At 54.0% G+C, this 17,813-nt stretch overlaps 2 protein-coding genes across 4 annotated transcripts; both read right to left on the bottom strand.

Annotated features, from left to right (window-relative positions):
• nfam1 (NFAT activating protein with ITAM motif 1) lies at window positions 1–6,169 on the bottom strand. Of its 2 annotated transcripts, XM_069197122.1 has the most exons (6): window positions 5,740–6,169; window positions 5,173–5,451; window positions 3,538–3,656; window positions 3,363–3,449; window positions 2,952–3,038; window positions 1–1,019 (listed from the first exon to the last, which is right to left on the bottom strand). In XM_069197122.1, exons 1-6 carry the CDS (start codon window positions 5,792–5,794, stop codon window positions 957–959), a joined length of 690 nt encoding a protein of 229 aa, XP_069053223.1. In that variant the 5' UTR covers window positions 5,795–6,169; the 3' UTR covers window positions 1–956. The 2 variants fall into 2 exon arrangements, with proteins under 2 accessions (XP_069053223.1, XP_069053224.1); XM_069197123.1 differs by lacking the exon at window positions 5,740–6,169 and having other exon boundaries at window positions 5,173–5,684.
• Window positions 6,170–6,996: 827 nt separating this feature from the next.
• Window positions 6,997–17,771, bottom strand: pane1 (proliferation associated nuclear element). Of its 2 annotated transcripts, XM_069197124.1 has the most exons (6): window positions 17,346–17,768; window positions 15,966–16,045; window positions 15,139–15,237; window positions 14,931–15,010; window positions 13,745–13,836; window positions 6,997–7,349 (listed from the first exon to the last, which is right to left on the bottom strand). In XM_069197124.1, the coding sequence occupies exons 1-6, from the start codon at window positions 17,400–17,402 to the stop codon at window positions 7,185–7,187; spliced, it is 573 nt and encodes a 190-aa protein (XP_069053225.1). In that variant the 5' UTR covers window positions 17,403–17,768; the 3' UTR covers window positions 6,997–7,184. The 2 variants fall into 2 exon arrangements, with proteins under 2 accessions (XP_069053225.1, XP_069053226.1); XM_069197125.1 differs by lacking the exon at window positions 15,139–15,237 and having other exon boundaries at window positions 17,346–17,771.
• Between the last annotated feature and the right edge of the window lie 42 nt (window positions 17,772–17,813).

The raw sequence follows: 17,813 nt of genomic DNA, 5'->3' as shown, positions 1-17,813 counted from the left end.
TGGAGGCTCTCTGTGATCCCAGATGTTGTTTGTTTAATGGGTTACATAGTGTGGAAAAACGTTGTTTTACAGCCTGAGCTAGGTCGTGTTGTTGGCGCCCCCTTGTGGCTGTGTCTGGTTTGGCGTCTGGCTTTCTTGGGGTGCTCTCGGTCTCTCTGGCCGGTTCCCTGCGGGGGCTGGCGGGGAGGTGTGGGAGCCCAGGAGCAGCGCCCAGCGAGAGAGAGAGAGAGAGCAGGGTGCCGTGAGGCTGGCAGTCAGACTACCCTCACTGGGGACAATGTGCTTCTCTCCACATTGCACTGAGAGGGGAGGATCCAACAGCTTCATGCGCCTGACTGATGAATTACTGCTCCAAACACAGAGAATTAACACATCATGAGACATTTACACCCCACTCTGTCCCCCTGTCTCCCTTTCTCTCTCCCAGCCTCCCGGTCTCTGTCTCACTCTCTCTCACTGGCTCTTGCTGTTTCCTCTCTGTCTCACTCTCTTAAGCTGGAGGAGTCTGTGTATTAACCTGTCTGTCTCCCTGATTCTGTTTCTATCTCCTCCCTCTCTTCCTCTCTCTCCGGCTGTCTTGTGTGTCCGGGGCTGTGCTGTTGTAGAAACATTGTTCCTGTTTCTCTGAAACTTCCCTAAAATGTCGTTGTGCTGCTGCAGGTCGGAGGAGTGACCCCACACCCAGAGAGGGAGGGAGGGAGGGAGAGGAGACCCAGGGGACAAAGGGCAGAGCTGCTCCTGTTCTCCGTGATTCACCAGTCTCATCCCGCGGTTTCCTGGAGATTCCCAGAGACTCAGAGCTTCTGTGTCCAACTGACCAGACTGTTTCATGGTGCCTGCCCCCACCACTCTCTATGTAAAGAAGGGCGTCCTGCACAGAGCCCTTGACTGAGTACAGCCTGGGTTCGGTTCTGCCGCTGTGAAGAGCAGGCCCGAGAGGCGGCGCTGGGAATCCTTCACAGGTTTTCGTAGACGGATTCGAAGAGACCGTCCCCTCCGCTGGGTTGAGGCTGGGCAGCCTGGAGAGAGAGGAAGAGGAGTCACTACTGACCACCGGGGCTCTGATAGACCACAGTGTAAACCCTGGAGCGGATCAGACTGCTGCGCACTGGGAGTCTGACTGACAGCACTGTAAACCCTGGAGTGGATCAGACTGCTGCGCACTGGGAGTCTGACTGACAGCACTGTAAACCCTGGAGCGGATCAGACTGCTGCGCACTGGGAGTCTGACTGACAGCACTGTCACACCTGGAGTGGATCAGACTGCTGCGCACTGGGAGTCTGACTGACAGCACTGTAAACCCTGGAGTGGATCAGACTGCTGCACACTGGGAGTCTGACTGACAGCACTGTCACACCTGGAGTGGATCAGACTGCTGCGCACTGGGAGTCTGACTGACAGCACTGTAAACCCTGGAGTGGATCAGACTGCTGCGCACTGGGAGTCTGACTGACAGCACTGTAAACCCTGGAGTGGATCAGACTGCTGCACACTGGGAGTCTGACTGACAGCACTGTAAACCCTGGAGTGGATCAGACTGCTGCGCACTGGGAGTCTGACTGACAGCACTGTCACACCTGGAGTGGATCAGACTGCTGCGCACTGGGAGTCTGACTGACAGCACTGTAAACCCTGGAGTGGATCAGACTGCTGCACACTGGGAGTCTGACTGACAGCACTGTCACACCTGGAGTGGATCAGACTGCTGCGCACTGGGAGTCTGACTGACAGCACTGTAAACCCTGGAGTGGATCAGACTGCTGCGCACTGGGAGTCTGACTGACAGCACTGTAAACCCTGGAGTGGATCAGACTGCTGCACACTGGGAGTCTGACTGACAGCACTGTAAACCCTGGAGTGGATCAGACTGCTGCGCACTGGGAGTCTGACTGACAGCACTGTCACACCTGGAGTGGATCAGACTGCTGCGCACTGGGAGTCTGACTGACAGCACTGTAAACCCTGGAGTGGATCAGACTGCTGCACACTGGGAGTCTGACTGACAGCACTGTAAACCCTGGAGTGGATCAGACTGCTGCGCACTGGGAGTCTGACTGACAGCACTGTAAACCCTGGAGTGGGTCAGACTGCTGCGCACTGGGAGTCTGACTGACAGCACTGTAAACCCTGGAGTGGGTCAGACTGCTGCGCACTGGGAGTCTGACTGACAGCACTGTAAACCCTGGAGTGGATCAGACTGCTGCGCACTGGGAGTCTGACTGACAGCACTGTCACACCTGGAGTGGATCAGACTGCTGCGCACTGGGAGTCTGACTGACAGCACTGTAAACCCTGGAGTGGATCAGACTGCTGCACACTGGGAGTCTGACTGACAGCACTGTCACACCTGGAGTGGATCAGACTGCTGCACACCGGGAGTCTGACTGACAGCACTGTAAACCCTGGAGCGGATCAGACTGCTGCGCACTGGGAGTCTGACTGACAGCACTGTAAACCCTGGAGCGGATCAGACTGCTGCGCACTGGGAGTCTGACTGACAGCACTGTCACACCTGGAGTGGATCAGACTGCTGCGCACTGGGAGTCTGACTGACAGCACTGTAAACCCTGGAGTGGATCAGACTGCTGCACACTGGGAGTCTGACTGACAGCACTGTAAACCCTGGAGTGGATCAGACTGCTGCACACTGGGAGTCTGACTGACAGCACTGTAAACCCTGGAGTGGATCAGACTGCTGCGCACTGGGAGTCTGACTGACAGCACTGTCACACCTGGAGTGGATCAGACTGCTGCGCACTGGGAGTCTGACTGACTGCACTGTAAACCCTGGAGCGGATCAGACTGCTGCGCACTGGGAGTCTGACTGACTGCACTGTAAACCCTGGAGTGGATCAGACTGCTGCGCACTGGGAGTCTGACAGCACTGTAATCCCTGGAGTGGATCAGACTGCTGCACACTGGGAGTCTGATGATGATGATGATAACTCACCGGATTTACTTTCCTCTTCCTCCCCTCATCCTTCCGAGTGGCGGGGCTGATGGTGTTGTAGATGGAGGGATTGTGGGGCTCCAGAGCCTAGTTTGGGGGAAAGGGAGAGAGACGGGGAGAAAAGTTATCAGCAGACCAGTGTTCATGATGCTGAAAGACACTGGCAGAGTCACCCTGCGGCCCTGTTCAGTGCCAGCGGTGGACCTCTACCCAGAGAGCACAGGAGACAACTTCAGAGAAGAGCAGTTCCAGCTGAGAGCAGGAGGCGTGTCTACACAAAGGGAGGTGGGAGAGTGGAACAGGGGCCCAGCCATGTTATTCAAACCGATACCCTGGGCACTTTCCGGAAAGAGCTGGGTGAGAGAGTGGCTCCTCTGGTCCTGGAAACAGGTTGGTCAGGGGGTCACTCACGGTGTACAGTGAGCCGGGACGGACCGCCTCCTCGGACTGGGCCTCCTCCCCGGGGCAGGCCTCAGGCTGTGAGCACGAGCGACACACCTGGAGAGGCAGGAGGGGCGAGCGTTACCCCCAGGGGACACTCTCAGTGGCCAGAACACGGAGCGGAGCGGGCAGTGTGGACACTCGCCTTCCAGTCCAGCAGCAGGACCAGCGACCCGGCCAGACTGGACAGCAGCAGCGCTGACATCAGGAAGCCCAACACAGCTGCAACCACTAAGAAGGAGCGACTCTCCTGATAGCCTTTGTCTGAGAGAGACAGAGGGGTTAATACACACACTCCTCCTGCACACTACTGTACACTGACACTGCACTGAGAGAGAGAGGGGTTAATACACACACTCCTCCTGCACACTACTGTACACTGACACTGCACTGAGAGAGAGAGGGGTTAATACACACACTCCTCCTGCACACTACTGTACACTGACACTGCACTGAGAGAGAGGGGTTAATACACACACTCCTCCTGCACACTACTGTACACTGACACTGCACTGAGAGAGAGAGAGGGGTTAATACACACACTCCTCCTGCACACTACTGTACACTGACACTGCACTGAGAGAGAGGGGTTAATACACACACTCCTCCTGCACACTACTGTACACTGACACTGCACTGAGAGAGAGAGAGGGGTTAATACACACACTCCTCCTGCACACTACTGTACACTGACACTGCACTGAGAGAGAGGGGTTAATACACACACTCCTCCTGCACACTACTGTACACTGACACTGCACTGAGAGAGAGAGGGGTTAATACACACACTCCTCCTGCACACTACTGTACACTGACACTGCACTGAGAGAGAGAGGGGTTAATACACACACTCCTCCTGCACACTACTGTACACTGACACTGCACTGAGAGAGAGGGGTTAATACACACACTCCTCCTGCACACTACTGTACACTGACACTGCACTGAGAGAGAGAGGGGTTAATACACACACTCCTCCTGCACACTACTGTACACTGACACTGCACTGAGACAGAGAGGGGTTAATACACACACTCCTCCTGCACACTACTGTACACTGACACTGCACTGAGAGAGAGGGGTTAATACACACACTCCTCCTGCACACTACTGTACACTGACACTGCACTGAGAGAGAGAGAGGGGTTAATACACACACTCCTCCTGCACACTACTGTACACTGACACTGCACTGAGAGAGAGGGGTTAATACACACACTCCTCCTGCACACTACTGTACACTGACACTGCACTGAGAGAGAGAGAGGGGTTAATACACACACTCCTCCTGCACACTACTGTACACTGACACTGCACTGAGAGAGAGGGGTTAATACACACACTCCTCCTGCACACTACTGTACACTGACACTGCACTGAGAGAGAGAGGGGTTAATACACACACTCCTCCTGCACACTACTGTACACTGACACTGCACTGAGAGAGAGAGGGGTTAATACACACACTCCTCCTGCACACTACTGTACACTGACACTGCACTGAGAGAGAGGGGTTAATACACACACTCCTCCTGCACACTACTGTACACTGACACTGCACTGAGAGAGAGAGGGGTTAATACACACACTCCTCCTGCACACTACTGTACACTGACACTGCACTGAGACAGAGAGGGGTTAATACACACACTCCTCCTGCACACTACTGTACACTGACACTGAGAGAGAGAGAGAGAGAGAGAGGGGTTAATACACACTCCTCCTGCACACTACTGTAAACCGAGAGAGAGAGAGAGAGAGAGGGGGGGGGTGTGCTCACCTCTGACCAGCAAGTAGGCGCTGTCCTGGCCGCTGAGGCCTCTGGAGGTGAAGGTGCAGCTGTAGGGTCCACTGGAGGACGAGTTCTCCGCCTGCACGGCCAGAACCCAGACTGCCTCCTGGGCCAGTGTCGCCGGGCCTATCTGGGTCAGGCTGTGCCAGCAGCTGATGGCGCTGATGGTCTGGTTCGGGGGCAGCAGGATGGTGAAGCTGAGCCTCACGTGTTCCCCAGCCAGAGCCACACGAATCGGGTCTCCCTGCAGGCGTACCGCCAGCGGACCTGCAGGAGAGGAGCCTGAGTCTCGGACCGGGCCGGACGCAGGACCAGAGCCGGTGACACAGCTCGGACATCTCAGCTGTTGTGTTGTCATAGTGACGCTGCACAGATCCCAGCACATACCCCCCCAACCAGAGGAAAGAGCTAAGCGCCTGGCCCTGCGCCCCCCCCGGAGGAGCCCCCCAGACTCCCAGGCTCCCCCAGACAGGAACCACACCCCGGCCCTGTCAGACGACTCGGAGACTCGGACCCGGCCGGGACAGACAGTTTCCGATGCTCAGCTCCACCTACCGTCAGCTGTGACCGCGGAGGAGAGGAGGCTGGCGAGGAAGAGGAGAGACAGCATTTCCGTGGCAACGACAAGCAGGCCTCCTCCTTCCAGAGAGCGAGACCCCCTGTTCTCTGTAACAGTGTCCCTGTCCCTCTCAGTCTGTCCTCGAGCCTGTGTCTCTCTTTCTCTCACTGTACCTTCTTTCTCTCTCTCCCTCTTTCTTTCTCTCACTGTTTCCTCTCTGTCTCTCCCTCTTTCTTTCTCTTGCTGTTTCCTCTCTATCTCACTCTCTTAAGCTGGAGGAGTCTGTGTATTAACCTGTCTCCCTGATTCTGTTTCTATCTCCTCCCTCTCCGGCTGTCTTGTGTGTCCGGGGCTGTGCTGTTGTAGAAACATTCTTCCTGTTTCTCTGAAACTTCCCTAAAATGTCGTTGTGCTGCTGCAGGTTGGAGGAGTGACCCCACACCCAGAGAGGGAGGAAGTGAGAGGAGACCAATGTTCCCTCTAATTTTTAATGGTCTGTGTGCGCAAAAATTTCAAGTTGTGCACATTTTTTCCCCAGTGACAAAAACTTGTGCGCACTAAATTGAGTGTATGGAAAATTGTAAACCTGAAATTATTTTTTGTTAATAGTCAATCTCTTAGAAGCATAGAGATGCAAAAGACCAGGCCAGCGATTCAACGAGCCCAGTCATGGAGAAGGAGTGTGGAGCGAGCAGGAGCAGGGAGGCTCGAGACATCGATGATCAAGGAGCAGGAATAACACACACAGCCAAGCTGGGCCTCTTGCAGCCAGTCTCATGTGGTCAGTTTAGCATTTTTCAATTGACGACCCTGTTTCATTATTTTCATATTGTTGGAGGAATTTAATTTTTTTGTGCAGTTCAATGGCCTGTGTGCGCTGATTTCATAACCTGTGTGTGTGCGCACATGCACAGAGCTTGGAGGGAATATTGGAGGAGAACCAGGGGACAAACACCACCACCCTCTGACAGCTTAGACTCAGTCTGTAACAGCACGTCTGCACCTCTGTGTCCTGTGTCAGGGGGACAGTGGGGTTACAGACAGAGACTGGACACTGGAGCTGGAGAGAGGATAGAGTCACCCAGAGCCCCACACTGACACCCTTCTTCATCACTCCTGTAGAGCAGAGTCTGCAGTGGGTGTTGCTCTCAGATTCAGTGTGAAAGCACTGCTGAGGCTCAGAGTCACTGAGTGGAGGGACAGAATCTCACTGTCTTGGGTTTCAGTGGAAGTAAGAGTGAAACTGGATGAGATCACATTAAATAAAGAACTTTAATTCAATTGTGTGGACAGGTGTTTAAAAAGCAACGTTTAACAGAAACAATCAGATTCAGAAAGCAGTTCCTAACAAACTCTTATTTACAGCCTAGCTGAAGACAGCGCTGAGAATCACGCTGGAGTACAGTCCACCAGGGGGCAGCAGACTGGCCGTAGCTGCCGGTCAGCTGGAGAGCCAGTCTGCGGGCGTGTCGGCCAGCCGGTCCGCAGGCACGATGCTCCGGGTCAGTGTGCTCATGTACAGCCCGGTGGTACCAGGGATGAGCCCAGCTGACACCTTCAGGACACGCAGGAGCCTCTGAGCTGCCACCTTCACCCCCTCTGCAGTCTGAAACACAGACGAGCCCACGCTGAGAGTGAGACAGAGACACAGAGAGAGAGGAGCCCACGCTGAGAGTGAGACAGAGAGAGAGAGAGGAGCCCACGCTGAGAGTGAGACAGAGACACAGAGAGAGAGGAGCCCACGCTGAGAGTGAGACAGAGAGAGAGAGAGGAGCCCACGCTGAGAGTGAGACAGAGAGAGAGAGAGGAGCCCACGCTGAGAGTGAGACAGAGACACAGAGAGAGAGGAGCCCACGCTGAGAGTGAGACAGAGACACAGAGAGAGAGGAGCCCACGCTGAGAGTGAGACAGAGAGAGAGAGAGGAGCCCACGCTGAGAGTGAGACAGAGAGAGAGAGAGAGAGGAGCCCACGCTGAGAGTGAGACAGAGAGAGAGAGAGAGAGGAGCCCACGCTGAGAGTGAGACAGAGAGAGAGAGAGAGAGGAGCCCACGCTGAGAGTGAGACAGAGAGAGAGAGAGAGAGGAGCCCACGCTGAGAGTGAGACAGAGAGAGAGAGAGAGAGGAGCCCACGCTGAGAGTGAGACAGAGAGAGAGAGAGAGAGGAGCCCACGCTGAGAGTGAGACAGAGAGAGAGAGAGAGAGGAGCCCACGCTGAGAGTGAGACAGAGAGAGAGAGAGAGAGGAGCCCACGCTGAGAGTGAGACAGAGAGAGAGAGAGAGAGGAGCCCACGCTGAGAGTGAGACAGAGAGAGAGAGAGAGAGAGGAGCCCACGCTGAGAGTGAGACAGAGAGAGAGAGAGAAGTAATAAGACGCAAGTAATAAGTAATAAGAAGTAATAAGAAGTAATAAGACGCAATAAGAAGGAGGCTCTTCAACATCAACCCACCAACAAGAATCTGGCTCCAAATATTTGAAAGTGTAATCCAACCCATTGCCCTATACGGCAGTGAAGTTTGGGGTCCACTCACAGACCAGGATTACACCCAATGGGACAAACACCCCACAGAAACTCTGCACATGGAGATCTGTAGAATCATCCTCCGTGTGCAGAGAAAAACTCCTAACAACGGGTGCAGGGCCGAATTAGGCCAGTACCCACTATTGATAAACATACAGAAAAGAATATTAAAGTATTGGCTACACCTAAAAAACAGTGACCAAAATTCCTACCACCACAAAGCCCTGCTGAGCCAAGAGCTGAGCCCAAAACAGAGCCCCCTGAGCCAGCTGGTCCTGAGGCTCACCGACCTGAGCCACACCAACACTAACCAGCCTCAGGACAGCACTGCTAGAGCACCACAACCCAGACTCAACCACATCACAGCACAGATCAAACAGCAATATCTCACACACTGGGACACACACACACAAACACAACATAAACTGGAATGCTACAGAACCTTAAACAGACAATACACACTAGCTGAATATTTGACCAAAATAAAAAATAACAAACAGAAACAGACCCTGACGAAGTACAGGCTCAGTGACCACAACCTGGCCATAGAAACTGGGCGACACAGGCAGACCTGGCTGCCCAGAGAGGACAGGCTGTGCTCCCACTGCCAGCAGGGAGAAATAGAGACAGAGGTGCACTTCCTACTGCACTGTGACAGATACTCTGGGATTAGAGAAACATTCTTCCCGAAATTCAGAAATCTAATCCCAGAGTTCCCACACCTGCCAAAACCACAACAGGTCCCAATCCTACTGGGAGAGGGAGGAGGGAACTCAGTTGATCTGGCAGCCCAGTATGTGATCTCCTGTCACAGCCTGAGGAACAGTGAGTCCGTCTCCCAATAATGCTCCAGCCGAATACAGTATATGTCGATATTATATAATATGTCTTTGTTGTAAATGTCTGTAACATGTCTGTAGATTTTATTTTACTTCTATTTTTTGTTTTGTTCTATGTTAATTTTATTATTTTTATTTGCTTTGGCAACACTGATTGTACCCATCGGTCATGCTAATAAAGCACCTTGAATTGAATTGAATTGAGAGAGGAGCCCACGCTGAGAGTGAGACAGAGAGAGAGAGAGAGAGGAGCCCACGCTGAGAGTGAGACAGAGAGAGAGAGAGAGAGGAGCCCACGCTGAGAGTGAGACAGAGAGAGAGAGAGAGAGGAGCCCACGCTGAGAGTGAGACAGAGACACAGAGAGAGAGGAGCCCACGCTGAGAGTGAGACAGAGACACAGAGAGAGAGGAGCCCACGCTGAGAGTGAGACAGAGAGAGAGAGAGAGAGAGAGGAGCCCACGCTGAGAGTGAGACAGAGAGAGAGAGAGAGAGGAGCCCACGCTGAGAGTGAGACAGAGAGAGAGAGAGAGAGGAGCCCACGCTGAGAGTGAGACAGAGAGAGAGAGAGAGAGGAGCCCACGCTGAGAGTGAGACAGAGAGAGAGAGAGAGAGAGAGAGGAGCCCACGCTGAGAGTGAGACAGAGAGAGAGAGAGAGAGGAGCCCACGCTGAGAGTGAGACAGAGAGAGAGAGAGAGAGGAGCCCACGCTGAGAGTGAGACAGAGAGAGAGAGAGGAGCCCACGCTGAGAGTGAGACAGAGAGAGAGAGAGAGAGGAGCCCACGCTGAGAGTGAGACAGAGAGAGAGAGAGAGAGGAGCCCACGCTGAGAGTGAGACAGAGAGAGAGAGAGAGAGGAGCCCACGCTGAGAGTGAGACAGAGAGAGAGAGAGAGAGGAGCCCACGCTGAGAGTGAGACAGAGAGAGAGAGAGGAGCCCACGCTGAGAGTGAGACAGAGACACAGAGAGAGAGGAGCCCACGCTGAGAGTGAGACAGAGACACAGAGAGAGAGGAGCCCACGCTGAGAGTGAGACAGAGAGAGAGAGAGGAGCCCACGCTGAGAGTGAGACAGAGAGAGAGAGAGGAGCCCACGCTGAGAGTGAGACAGAGAGAGAGAGAGGAGCCCACGCTGAGAGTGAGACAGAGAGAGAGAGAGGAGCCCACGCTGAGAGTGAGACAGAGAGAGAGAGAGGAGCCCACGCTGAGAGTGAGACAGAGAGAGAGAGAGGAGCCCACGCTGAGAGTGAGACAGAGACACAGAGAGAGAGGAGCCCACGCTGAGAGTGAGACAGAGACACAGAGAGAGAGGAGCCCACGCTGAGAGTGAGACAGAGAGAGAGAGAGGAGCCCACGCTGAGAGTGAGACAGAGAGAGAGAGAGGAGCCCACGCTGAGAGTGAGACAGAGACACAGAGAGAGAGGAGCCCACGCTGAGAGTGAGACAGAGACACAGAGAGAGAGGAGCCCACGCTGAGAGTGAGACAGAGAGAGAGAGAGAGAGGAGCCCACGCTGAGAGTGAGACAGAGAGAGAGAGAGAGAGGAGCCCACGCTGAGAGTGAGACAGAGAGAGAGAGAGAGAGGAGCCCACGCTGAGAGTGAGACAGAGAGAGAGAGAGGAGCCCACGCTGAGAGTGAGACAGAGACACAGAGAGAGAGGAGCCCACGCTGAGAGTGAGACAGAGACACAGAGAGAGAGGAGCCCACGCTGAGAGTGAGACAGAGACACAGAGAGAGAGGAGCCCACGCTGAGAGTGAGACAGAGAGAGAGAGAGGAGCCCACGCTGAGAGTGAGACAGAGAGAGAGAGAGGAGCCCACGCTGAGAGTGAGACAGAGAGAGAGAGAGGAGCCCACGCTGAGAGTGAGACAGAGAGAGAGAGAGGAGCCCACGCTGAGAGTGAGACAGAGACACAGAGAGAGAGGAGCCCACGCTGAGAGTGAGACAGAGAGAGAGAGAGGAGCCCACGCTGAGAGTGAGACAGAGAGAGAGAGAGGAGCCCACGCTGAGAGTGAGACAGAGAGAGAGAGAGGAGCCCACGCTGAGAGTGAGACAGAGACACAGAGAGAGAGGAGCCCACGCTGAGAGTGAGACAGAGAGAGAGAGAAGCCCACGCTGAGAGTGAGACAGAGAGAGAGAGGAGCCCACGCTGAGAGTGAGACAGAGAGAGAGAGAGGAGCCCACGCTGAGAGTGAGACAGAGACACAGAGAGAGAGGAGCCCACGCTGAGAGTGAGACAGAGACACAGAGAGAGAGGGAGTTTTGACCTGGCAGTGAAGGCACTGAGGGAGAAGGCACTCAGGGCTTTCTACGCAATAAGAAGGAGGCTCTTCAACATCAACCCACCAACAAGAATCTGGCTCCAAATATTTGAAAGTGTAATCCAACCCATTGCCCTATACGGCAGTGAAGTTTGGGGTCCCCTCACAGACCAGGATTACACCCAATGGGACAAACACCCCACAGAAACTCTGCACATGGAGATCTGTAGAATCATCCTCCGTGTGCAGAGAAAAACTCCTAACAACGGGTGCAGGGCCGAATTAGGCCAGTACCCACTATTGATAAACATACAGAAAAGAATATTAAAGTATTGGCTACACCTAAAAAACAGCGACCAAAATTCCTACCACCACAAAGCCCTGCTGAGCCAAGAGCTGAGCCCAAAACAGAGCCCCCTGAGCCAGCTGGTCCTGAGGCTCACCGACCTGAGCCACACCAACACTAACCAGCCTCAGGACAGCACTGCTAGAGCACCACAACCCAGACTCAACCACATCACAGCACAGATCAAACAGCAATATCTCACACACTGGGACACACACACACAAACACAACATAAACTGGAATGCTACAGAACCTTAAACAGACAATACACACTAGCTGAATATTTGACCAAAATAAAAAATAACAAACAGAAACAGACCCTGACGAAGTACAGGCTCAGTGACCACAACCTGGCCATAGAAACTGGGCGACACAGGCAGACCTGGCTGCCCAGAGAGGACAGGCTGTGCTCCCACTGCCAGCAGGGAGAAATAGAGACAGAGGTGCACTTCCTACTGCACTGTGACAGATACTCTGGGATTAGAGAAACATTCTTCCCAAAATTCAGAAATCTAATCCCAGAGTTCCCACACCTGCCAAAACCACAACAGGTCCCAATCCTACTGGGAGAGGGAGGAGGGAACTCAGTTGATCTGGCAGCCCAGTATGTGATCTCCTGTCACAGCCTGAGGAACAGTGAGTCCGTCTCCCAATAATGCTCCAGCTGCCTACAGTATGTCAATATTATATAATATGTCTTTGTTGTAAATGTCTGTAACATGTCTGTAGATTTTATTTTACTTCTATTTTTTGTTTTGTTCTATGTTAATTTTATTATTTTTATTTGCTTTGGCAACACTGATTGTACCCATCGGTCATGCTAATAAAGCACCTTGAATTGAATTGAATTGAATTGAGAGGAGCCCACGCTGAGAGTGAGACAGAGACACAGAGAGAGAGGAGCCCACGCTGAGAGTGAGACAGAGACACAGAGAGAGAGGAGCCCACGCTGAGAGTGAGACAGAGACACAGAGAGAGAGGAGCCCACGCTGAGAGTGAGACAGAGACACAGAGAGAGAGGAGCCCACGCTGAGAGTGAGACAGAGAGAGAGAGAGGAGCCCACGCTGAGAGTGAGACAGAGACACAGAGAGAGAGGAGCCCACGCTGAGAGTGAGACAGAGACACAGAGAGAGAGGAGCCCACGCTGAGAGTGAGACAGAGAGAGAGAGAGGAGCCCACGCTGAGAGTGAGACAGAGACACAGAGAGAGAGGAGCCCACGCTGAGAGTGAGACAGAGACACAGAGAGAGAGGAGCCCACGCTGAGAGTGAGACAGAGACACAGAGAGAGAGGAGCCCACGCTGAGAGTGAGACAGAGACACAGAGAGAGAGGAGCCCACGCTGAGAGTGAGACAGAGACACAGAGAGAGAGGAGCCCACGCTGAGAGTGAGACAGAGAGAGAGAGAGAGAGGAGCCCACGCTGAGAGTGAGACAGAGACACAGAGAGAGAGGAGCCCACGCTGAGAGTGAGACAGAGAGAGAGAGAGAGAGAGGAGCCCACGCTGAGAGTGAGACAGAGAGAGAGAGAGGAGCCCACGCTGAGAGTGAGACAGAGAGAGAGAGAGAGAGGAGCCCACGCTGAGAGTGAGACAGAGAGAGAGAGAGGAGCCCACGCTGAGAGTGAGACAGAGAGAGAGAGAGGAGCCCACGCTGAGAGTGAGACAGAGAGAGAGAGAGGAGCCCACGCTGAGAGTGAGACAGAGAGAGAGAGAGGAGCCCACGCTGAGAGTGAGACAGAGAGAGAGAGAGGAGCCCACGCTGAGAGTGAGACAGAGACACAGAGAGAGAGGAGCCCACGCTGAGAGTGAGACAGAGACACAGAGAGAGAGGAGCCCACGCTGAGAGTGAGACAGAGAGAGAGAGAGGAGCCCACGCTGAGAGTGAGACAGAGAGAGAGAGAGGAGCCCACGCTGAGAGTGAGACAGAGAGAGAGAGAGGAGCCCACGCTGAGAGTGAGACAGAGACACAGAGAGAGAGGAGACCTCCCAGAGAGAGACGAGCTCCTTGAATTGAACTGACACAGAGAGAGACACACTGACCTGGGCCTCGGCAAACAGGAGGGGGCAGTGGCAGGAGGCAGCCAGTCTCATCAGACTGGAGAGACGCTCAGGGGGAACTAAATCACAGCGAGCTGAGAGAGAGAGAGGGGTTAATACACACACTCCTCCTGCACACTACTGTACACTGACACTGCACTGAGAGAGAGAGAGGGGTTAATACACACACTCCTCCTGCACACTACTGTACACTGACACTGCACTGAGAGAGAGAGAGGGGTTAATACACACACTCCTCCTGCACACTATTGTACACTGACACTGCACTGAGAGAGAGAGGGGTTAATACACACACTCCTCCTGCACACTACTGTACACTGACACTGCACTGAGAGAGAGAGGGGTTAATACACACACTCCTCCTGCACACTACTGTACACTGACACTGCACTGAGAGAGAGAGAGGGGTTAATACACACACTCCTCCTGCACACTACTGTACACTGACACTGCACTGAGAGAGAGAGGGGTTAATACACACACTCCTCCTGCACACTACTGTACACTGACACTGCACTGAGAGAGAGGGGTTAATACACACACTCCTCCTGCACACTACTGTACACTGACACTGCACTGAGAGAGAGGGGTTAATACACACACTCCTCCTGCACACTACTGTACACTGACACTGCACTGAGAGAGAGAGGGGTTAATACACACACTCCTCCTGCACACTACTGTACACTGACACTGCACTGAGAGAGAGGGGTTAATACACACACTCCTCCTGCACACTACTGTACACTGACACTGCACTGAGAGAGAGGGGTTAATACACACACTCCTCCTGCACACTACTGTACACTGACACTGCACTGAGAGAGAGAGGGGTTAATACACACACTCCTCCTGCACACTACTGTACACTGACACTGCACTGAGAGAGAGAGGGGTTAATACACACACTCCTCCTGCACACTACTGTACACTGACACTGCACTGAGAGAGAGAGGGGTTAATACACACACTCCTCCTGCACACTACTGTACACTGACACTGCACTGAGAGAGAGAGGGGTTAATACACACACTCCTCCTGCACACTACTGTACACTGACACTGCACTGAGAGAGAGGGGTTAATACACACACTCCTCCTGCACACTACTGTACACTGACACTGCACTGAGAGAGAGAGAGAGAGGGGTTAACACACACAGTCCTTACCTTCTGTTGCCAGGAAGCAGGCCTTGCCCAGGCAGTACCCCGGCTCCATGTGTCTGACAGAGGACTCTGCTGCGGACAGGCTGAGACAGGGAGAGGAGCGAGAGGAGGTCACTAACGCTGCTCCTGCTTTGCGACGGTCAGAGGTATCAATAGTCCAGGTGAGGGAAGGTCAGCCCCTCCAGGCACGCCCGGAGCAGGTCACCTGTACCTCTGTTCGCTGCGCAGGTTCACAATGAACACCAGCAGGTCAATCCGGGGTCGAGACTCTTCATTCTCCACTGGGAGAGGAAGACAGCGAGCCAACCGCCTGAGAGAGAGGGGTTAATACACACGCTGACTGGACACTCCAGTACATTAACACTGCACTGAGAGAGAGAGGGCTTAATACAGACACACTGACTGGACACTCCAGTACATGAACACTGCACTGAGAGAGAGAGGGGTTCATACAGACACACTGACTGGACACTCCAGTACATGAACACTGCACTGAGAGAGAGAGGGGTTCATACAGACACACTGACTGGACACTCCAGTACATGAACACTGCACTGAGAGAGAGAGGGGTTCATACAGACACACTGACTGGACACTCCAGTACATTAACACTGCACTGAGAGAGAGAGGGGTTCATACAGACACGCTGACTGGACACTCCAGTACATTAACACTGCACTGAGAGAGAGAGGGGTTCATACAGACACACTGACTGGACACTCCAGTACATGAACACTGCACTGAGAGAGAGGGGTTCATACAGACACACTGACTGGACACTCCAGTACATGAACACTGCACTGAGAGAGATAGATCTATGTCAATATTTTATAATATGTCTTTGTTGTAAATGTCTGTAGATTTTATTTTACTTCTATTTTTTGTTTTGTTTAATGTAAATATCATTACTTTCATTTGCTTTGGCAACACTGATTGTACCCATCGGTCATGCTAATAAAGCACGTTGAATTGAACTGAATTGATAGAGAGGGGTTCATACTGACACTGACTGTATCTTGTCTTAATGTACAGACTCACACGTTGACAGTACAGTCCCTGTTCTCCTGCAGAATCGCCTCCGCTAATTTCTTCTGCAGCGACATCTCGTTCTCCACCAGCTAATGAGAGCAGAGTCAGTAATACAACACACCCCCACACCCCGTCCCGGTCAGTAACGGTCAGTAACACACCCCCACACCCTGTCCCGGTCAGTAACGGTCAGTAACACACCCCCACACCCCGTCCCGGTCAGTAACGGTCAGTAACACACCCCCACACCCCGGCCCGGTCAGTAACACACCCCCACACCCCGTCCCGGTCAGTAACGGTCAGTAACACACCCCCACACCCCGTCCCGGTCAGTAACGGTCAGTAACACACCCCCACACCCCGTCCCGGTCAGTAACGGTCAGTAACACACCCCCACACCCTGTCCCGGTCAGTAACACACCCCCACACCCCGTCCCGGTCAGTAACACACCTCCACACCCCAGTCCGGTCAGTAACACACCCCCACACCCCGTCCCGGTCAGTAACGGTCAGTAACATACCCCCACACCCCGTCCCGGTCAGTAACGGTCAGTAACACACCCCCACACCCCGTCCCGGTCAGTAACACACCCCCACACCCCGTCCCGGTCAGTAACGGTCAGTAACACACCCCCACACCCCGTCCCGGTCAGTAACACACCCCCACACCCCGTCCCGGTCAGTAACACACCTCCACACCCCAGTCCGGTCAGTAACACACCACCACACACCAGCCCGGACAGTAACGGTCAGTAACACACCCCCACACCCCGGTCCGGTCAGTAACACACCCCCACACCCCGGCCCGGTCAGTAACACACAACCACACACCAGCCCGGACAGTAACGGTCAGTAACACACCCCCACACCCCGGTCCGGTCAGTAACACACCCCCACACCCCGGCCCGGTCAGTAACACACCACCACACACCAGTCCGGACAGTAACGGTCAGTAACACACCCCCACACCCCGGTCCGGTCAGTAACACACCCCCACACCCCGGCCCGGTCAGTAACACACAACCACACACCAGCCCGGACAGTAACGGTCAGTAACACACCCCCACACCCCGGTCCGGTCAGTAACACACCCCCACACCCCGGCCCGGTCAGTAACACACCACCACACACCAGTCCGGACAGTAACGGTCAGTAACACACCCCCACACCCCGGCCCGGTCAGTAACACACCCCCACACCCCGGCCCGGTCAGTAACACACCACCACACACCAGTCCGGACAGTAACGGTCAGTAACACACCCCCACACCCCGGTCCGGTCAGTAACACACCCCCACACCCCGGCCCGGTCAGTAACACACCACCACACACCAGTCCGGACAGTAACGGTCAGTAACACACCCCCACACCCCGGTCCGGTCGGCCTCACCAGGACGTTGGCCGTGTTCAGCTCCGGTAGTTTACTGAAGGGTCTCGGCGCCGACATGTCTCCCGGGCGAACAAACAGAGGAGACAAACACCCGGAAACGGGAGAAACACAAAAAATAGAGAGTAAATAAACACCCGGAACCGGGAGGTAAACAGGAAACAGACCGGCGGTAAGCTGCCGTCTCCCGCCCGCCGCGCTCAATTCCTCTGCGTCGTGACGTCACGGGGGCGGGCCTGCGCCTGCGCATTAACAAGCGAGGTTCCTGACCGTCCCCCAGGCGGCAGTGCGGACACCGCGGTCAGGAACCTCGCCTGCTAAGTTTTATTGACCATCGAATCATGCAATGACAGGAGACAGGTATCCGAAAGAGACAAGTGGAAAAAAAACGCGGAGCTACGGAAGCGCCTTGCTGCCATCAAAGAAAGAAAAAAAAGTCACGTGTACACTTTTTTTTTAATTTTTATTAAA

The sequence above is a fragment of the Lepisosteus oculatus genome, chromosome 12, assembly GCF_040954835.1.
Source record: "Lepisosteus oculatus isolate fLepOcu1 chromosome 12, fLepOcu1.hap2, whole genome shotgun sequence".
Lineage (NCBI taxonomy): Eukaryota > Metazoa > Chordata > Actinopteri > Semionotiformes > Lepisosteidae > Lepisosteus > Lepisosteus oculatus.
This window is presented reverse-complemented; position numbering and strand designations above follow the sequence as displayed.